Source organism: Macrobrachium rosenbergii, chromosome 54 (assembly GCF_040412425.1).
Source record: "Macrobrachium rosenbergii isolate ZJJX-2024 chromosome 54, ASM4041242v1, whole genome shotgun sequence".
NCBI lineage: Eukaryota > Metazoa > Arthropoda > Malacostraca > Decapoda > Palaemonidae > Macrobrachium > Macrobrachium rosenbergii.
Window position 1 is genome coordinate 46,389,542 of NC_089794.1, and position 7,246 is coordinate 46,396,787.

Sequence of the window (7,246 nt, forward strand, 5' to 3'; positions counted from 1 at the left end):
TTCCTCAACTGCGCTAAAATCAACGTATGATGAAGAACAGGTTAAATAAGAATATTCAGACTGAAATCTCTAAGCCATTTTGGCAACGTTTAGATAAATTACCTCTAAACTGATGATGACGAATCTTTATAAATCGCTGCAAGCAAAAATTTATATTGATTTTGGGAAACTGGTATTAAGAGGGTGTTCGCAAATAGACTAAAGTGGGAAATTTTCTCTAACACCAAATCAACGAAGTCGCCAGATGTGAAATATTTTTCTCCCTTCTCACCAGCCGTAGGTACGAAGTGAATGCCCTGTCCTTGCACGAGACGATCCCAGGTCACCATTTGCAGTCGGTATTGCTTCTAAAAAACCCAAGCATTCCAGAGTATCGAAGAAACCCCGATTACCTCAGCTATCCGGACGTCCCGGTAAAGTACCCTCTCCACACGGCTTTCTCGGAAGGATGGGGTCTCTACTCGGAGTTTCTGGGGAATGAACTCGGTCTCTATAAAGACCCCTACCAAAGGTGAGTTGATTACCTTTTTTGTTTTGCTAGCTATTGCTATTAGTCTCTGTATTCATTATTTTGTGAATGCTTTTTAATACTTGCTTCACACAGCATAACTGACTGGTTGTAAACAGATCAACCCTGAGGCCAGTCTGATCTATATTTTGCTAGAATGTTTCCTGCCGATGACTAATTCCACCAGTAAGAAATGAAATGAAACGAGAACCTTTCTTTACTGCTCCATAGATCTGTTATTTGTACTTAATTAGAGACGTATAATAGTAACCCACTCACCCAACTCATGCATATATTCCTCAGAAAAATTTTGAGATTTTTACCGTAAAAGGTATGATAATGATTTGATTGATGAAAATTTAGCTATAAAATCAAGCACTGGGGCACTTTTGGCTTTTCAGCAGTTAACACAGTGGAAAGAGGGAGTTGGAGTGGTTGGACATCAAGCTGGAAGAAAGGAAGGGGAAAGGGGGTAAAGTAGAAGGCTAAAAAGTGGGTGCGGTTAGGGCCGAAGGGACACTGCAAACAACCTTGAGTCATGTCTAAGGTTGATATACTGTATATACTTATACTGTATATATGGACCCTGATAATGCCTACAGCACGCCACACCACGCTGAAGGATCTCCTACGGGGGAAAGGTTACAGTAATAAAACGGAGTATTAAATAACATTTCTTGACAGAACATTATCAGTAAGGAAAACCTCCAGTACAGAGTTAACTTCCTCCTCAGGCTCGGTCGCCATTCCTTCGAAATGTTGAGAGCGTGTCGTCTGGTCGTGGACACGGGGCTCCACGCTTTTGGATGGTCACGACAAAAAGCCGTTGACTACCTGTTGCAGAACACTGCCATGAGCAAGAAAGCCATTGAGGTAAGAGACTTCATGAACCTCTGCAGGACGAAAAGTTTAGAGGCTGAACAGATTTATTTATGTTTTGAGGTACAGGGCTCCAGTGATTGGATGACTGGCTTCTGTTTTGTCAGAAGACTCACCACGACGGAATACTGTATTTTTTTGGGTTGATAGTAATTCATTTTTATATATCAGTCTACTTTGTGATGTATGCATTAGGTTGTATGAGCCTAGGACAATAATATGCCTTTCTCTCTCTCTCTCTTCTTAGTTTGGCCTGTTTTTACTTGAGCAAATTAATATAATTTTTCCTCTTTTTCTGTATTTATTGTCGGGTTAATTCCCTCCATAGCTTCTTTTACCTAACCAACTCTCTTTCTTAGTTTTTCTGTTTTTACTTGAGTTTCCATCTAATTTTTGCTTTTTTCTTTTGTTCTTTGCCTATCTATTTCCTCAACTTCTTTCTCTTTCTCTCTCTCTCTCTCTCTCTGCTAGAAGACTAATCATGTTTCTGCTCCAGTAAAACCAAAGTATCTAGAAATCCTCAGCCAACCAGACTCATTGCCCTTTCTTTCCCAGAACGAAATAAACCGATACATCTCGTTGCCCGGCCAAGCCACCTCCTACAAAGTGGGCGAGATGAAGATCCGGATGCTGCGACAAAAGGCGGAGAAGGAACTGGGCGAGTACTTCAGAGTTCAGGACTTCCACGCGGCGGTTCTCGAGTGCTTTGGACCCCTGAACATCCTGGAGGAGTACGTCGACTCCTACATCAAAAAAACCATCGTCAAAAATACGAACGATGAAAGTATACTCGTGTGATGAGGGACAGACGGATCGCGTGGAAAACACCCTTCCAAAGCGAATTTTTGCGGCCATGCGAAGTGTCGTCGTTATGGAATAAATAAATGTCATTTACAAGATGGATGCCGTCTTCCCTCTTAACGTGAGATCAGGCAGTGGCTAACAGGTTTCATTTCCACTTATTACGTCAAATTCTCGCCTTTCCTAATTCAGTGTAACTTTCCTCCTTAATTAAATAGCCTCTCCTTCTCACACGGGTATGCAAATTTCATCTCCATTTTTTCTTGGTTCGTAAAATGAGTTATTGATTTTATAATATATATAAATAAATATATATACATATATATGTATACATATATAACGTACATATATTATTTGTAATTGTAACAGCCACAATGCCCTCTTAACTTCTCGAATTCTTCGCGCTTTTTTGAACACGCTTGTCATTACAAAGCCTTAAGATCCAAATGCAAGAAATATGAAGAAATTATGATGTCCGGTAGAGGGAAACGAACCTGGGTCCCATAACCAGAGCGGGGTCACTTTGCCGACCTGATCCCTCATTCTGATTATGGGACCCGGGTTCGTTTCCCTCTACCGGACATCATAATTTCTTTATATTTCTTGCTCTTGGATCATAAGACTTTGTAGTGACAAGTGTATCCAAAAAAGTTCGAAAATTCGAGAAGTTAAGCATTGTGGCTAGGGCATTACATATGTATTAAAATTACATATGTATCTACATATATATTAAAGTATATGTAGATTGTGTATGTATATGTATTTATTTGTATATATGTATATATATATATATATATATATATATATATATGTATTATATTATATATATATATATATATATATATATATATATATATATATATATATATATATATATATATATATATATATATATATATATATAATGGGCTAGTCAGAGGAATAAGATTACTTGTTATATCGGTCTATATATTTAAAGTTGTCGAAGTTAAGTTACTCGTTGCATGAGATTTCTTTTGCATTCTTTTGTAATTTGAAAAGTAATTGTCGTTTGCAATCACGGATTTGATATTGTGTGCATGCAAGCATCGCCTTCCAAGAGTATGTATAGTCTAAGAATAAAAGAGTAACACATTATGTCAGCATCACTATATCATTGACCTTACCACGCTGGTATATTAAGGAAACTGCATGGAGAGCACCGTTGAGAAGACATTGAAATATAATAAAACTTAAAACCTAACTTAAATAATAAGGAATTAAATGATTTCTCTATTGTCAACTAACCAGCATTACTCGACAATGCTTCTCTGGTGCTGAGGTTCACCAGTCAAAATATCTGATCACATTTACGATATAAAAAGAGTACTTATACTTCTCTTACCTTTCGAGAAACTAAAGCCTGTTTTTACTTATTTTGAACTGCAAAAGATAATAACATTATTCAACTTTTATCTTCAGCATCGTACAGCAAAAGCTTACTTCCTCTTTCATTTTCGCAATAAATTATCTTCGATAACAAACTATTGCCACGGTTTTTTTTACATCTTGTGCCTTTTTCGAACGTCTCGCCTGTTATATTTCCAGCTTAGGGATTGCAAACTTGCAACAGTGCATTCCTAAGCACTACTAATTATGAAACAATGCCTCTAACGTCATCCTAAATTTATAAAAAGATGAAAAAAACGCCTTTTATGCAGTCCAGTTAAAAGAACAGAACATGTTTTATGAAAGTACCTTTCCCGAGGTTCTCGAAGGCCTTATTTACATCCTCAATAGAAGACACCGATGTTATGAACTCATTCAAGATATGTTCTTTTTTGTGTAATTAACTGTCAACGAGCTCTGAAAGTTCCTTCGCTGTGTTGTCTGTTATTTAAGAAGTGAGTCTAAATGAAATGCAAATTGTCCCTAACCTTCAATGTCTCTGCTTTTGTTTTTTTCCGTGAGTACATCTTCGACGTGTTTCTTCTGTTCACTTGGGTTATGAATTCTATAAGACCAAACTTCTTGGCTGAAATGTACAAAAAACCTTTGAAATGTCTTTTCTTTACTAGCACGAGAAATAAGAGAAAATTTTGGGGAAAACTTTACTTTTTTTCACTTTGAAAATATTAGTTTCCTTTGTTTTGATGTGTGTTTTGAACAAAACCACACCTAACCTAACCTAACCTAGGGTATGAGTCCATACTCTATTGCATGATATTTGTTTGAAAACATTCCATAAACTTACCTTATTCTGAATGAGAACTATCACGCTTTTTTTCATTTTCCCCACCAAAAAAAAAAAACCGCTTTCACACTGTGGTCCTCAAATTTGAGGATATATGGGTGGGATCCAGTAACTCTAAAAAGTACTCATTTGCCAACGAAACAAATGTCAAAATGCTCAAAGCACCCATTGAAAATTATGAAAGTTATATTTTTAAGTCTAAACTGCGATAATTGTTTAAAGTAATACCGAAATTTGTATCGTAGAGATTATTTGAGTTGTCTGTCAAAATGTTTTTCTCTTACTTTTTACCGCGTTCAGTAGCCTACATCACCGAGCACAATGACTCTTAGCAAGAATAAATGCAACCTTCTACAAACTGTCGTTTCCCGGAATATGTCAACAAGTGATAAGATGAAAGAAATGGTCGAGTACGTTAGTGTGTCCAAAGCTCATTGACAGTTCTCCTTTTGGTGACCTGCTGCTTACAACCCACCGCAGCTGGTTCTCAGCTGCCAGGCCTAGCGTTCCCAAGTTCTAACACAGCACAGGTGGCAGTTGGTTTCGTGTGATAGGATTTATTCTTTAAATATTATCAATCAATCAATCATTTCCTGTGGCATCCACGGGGATGCAGAGGGCCTCGATGAACTCATGCCACCACATTCTTTCCTGGGCTAACTCCTCATGATCTCCCAACACTTATCTCCTGCCTCCTGCTTCATTGTCCTCAACCACGTCTCCTTTGGCCTACCTCTACCTCTTCTAAGAAGGGCAACCCACCCTGGTGTATCTCGTACTGTTCCCTCTCTTCTATACACATGGCCTAGCCACTTCCAGCGTGAGAACCTAACACTCATCGACCCTCTGAACCCCCGTTACTTCCCTAATAATGTTATTTAATATCTTATCCCCCCAATTGTTCCTAATATTCTTCTGAGCGTCTTATTTTCAAATGCTAAGAATTTATCAACCGAAGTCACTGTACTGTACAATACTCCTAAACATTACCTTATAAATTTTTATTTTTGTATGCACAGAAAAACTGCTATTATTCCAAATATTTATAAGCATTCCCATTGCCTGATGAGCCTTTTTTAATCTTTCCATAAATTCTGTGCTCAGAGAACCATCCTTATCTAAATATATAAGTACCTAAATATTTAAACTTATCCACTTGCTTTACAACCATGCCTTCAATTAGACAATCCTGTACATTTTCAATATTCATATTCACGATTTCAGTTTTTCCACTATTCATAACCAAACCAACCTTTCTACCTTCACTCACTAGACAATCCAACACTCTGCATCTTTCCTGGTCCCTCGCAGATCAAAACTATATCATCAGCATAATCTAAGTCAAGAAGTTTCCCATTTTCTACCCAGAGTATATCTGCATCCGTTTCTCTTTTAACCCTTCTCATAACGTAATCTACGACCAATACAAACAACAGAGGAGACAGAATGCCACCCTGAATCACACCAAACTTAGCTTTAAATGGATCACTCAAACAACCAACAACCATCACTTTACAAGATGTGCCCTCATGCATGTTCATAATAACCCTCACAAGCTTTTCCGGTATTCCATAATGCCTCATGATTTTTCCCGTAGTCCGTCTCGAAATACTATCAAAGACCTTTTCAAAATCAACAAAGCAAAGACTTAACGGAGCTTTCATTTCATTGGCTTGCTGCATTAAATGCCGAAGTATGAAAATCTGACCACTGCAACCCCGCCCCTTTCCAAAACCGGCCTGTGCATCCCTCAAAGTACCTTCAACCACTGGCTCCAACCTATTCAACTATACTCTAATGAAAATTTTCAAGGCTACAGGTGACAAAGTGATTCCCCTCCAATTACCACACCTACTCAGATCTACTTTTTTTGGAACTTCAATGATCACACCATTCTTCCACCCTGATGGTATTATCCCCGTCACCCATATCTCATTGAATAATATCTTCAAGACAAATAATAATCTATCCTCCTCCACTTTAAACATTTCCGGGAATAAACCATCCTCTCCTGGTTCCTTATAATTCTTTAACTGTTTTATTGCCTTAACTACTTCTAGCCTGATCTCACCTTCATCAATAGTTAAATCTTCCTGAGCAGGCAGTATATCCTCTGCTGCAGGGACTGACTGGTCTATTAAGAACTGTCTCAAAGTGCTCTTTCCATCTTTTTCTGATTTCAACATTTTTGGTCAATAAATTACCTTCCAAATCCCTGACTGGTATATCCTTACGCTTACGCACTGCCACTCAGCTCTCCAGTTGCTTGATATGCTATCCTTTGGCTCTGACCATCATTTTTATTCGTTAATTTTTCAGTTTCCGCAACCTTTTCGTTAACAGATCTTCTTTTATCTCTTAGTTAGTCTTTTAACTTCTGAACCCAAACTCAGTTACTTAATTCTTGCTAATTCAAAATCTTTATCATTAACAAAATGCATCTCACTCCTCAATTTTGCCTCACTTCTGTTTTTGATTATATCCCATTTTTCCTCAGACATCCACATCTTTTTCCTCAGTCTGAGTCTCCTGATCATACAACCAGCAGCCTCATGCAAAGCTTTATTCACCCCCCCCCAAAAAGGACATCTCATCTATACTTCTCCCTCCCTCCTCCAATGTTTCCAACACCAAAAACCTGTTTCCGCATTCTATTCTAAGTTCCTCCTTTTCCTATCTTTCCCTTCTAAGCATATAAATATTGTACCTATCAACAACAGGTTTTCCTTTCTTCTGACTTTTTAGCTTAAGTCTTATTTTTGCAACGCTGAGTTTATGATCACTACCAATATCTGCTCCCCGATTAATGCGAACATCTAGCAAAGAGCTTCTATGCCTTTTAATAA

At 37.8% G+C, this 7,246-nt stretch overlaps 1 protein-coding gene across 1 annotated transcript in view; it reads left to right on the forward strand.

Moving 5' to 3' along the window:
• LOC136835055 (uncharacterized) overlaps positions 1 to 2,616 on the forward strand; it is a 22,890-nt gene extending 20,274 nt beyond the window's left edge. The window contains exons 12-14 of the mRNA XM_067098172.1: positions 275 to 511; positions 1,243 to 1,381; positions 1,943 to 2,616. Coding sequence (XP_066954273.1) covers positions 275 to 511; positions 1,243 to 1,381; positions 1,943 to 2,185 — 619 coding nt within the window. The 3' untranslated portion in view covers positions 2,186 to 2,616. The remainder of the gene's footprint in view (positions 1 to 274; positions 512 to 1,242; positions 1,382 to 1,942) is intronic.
• The last annotated feature ends 4,630 nt before the right edge of the window (positions 2,617 to 7,246 follow it).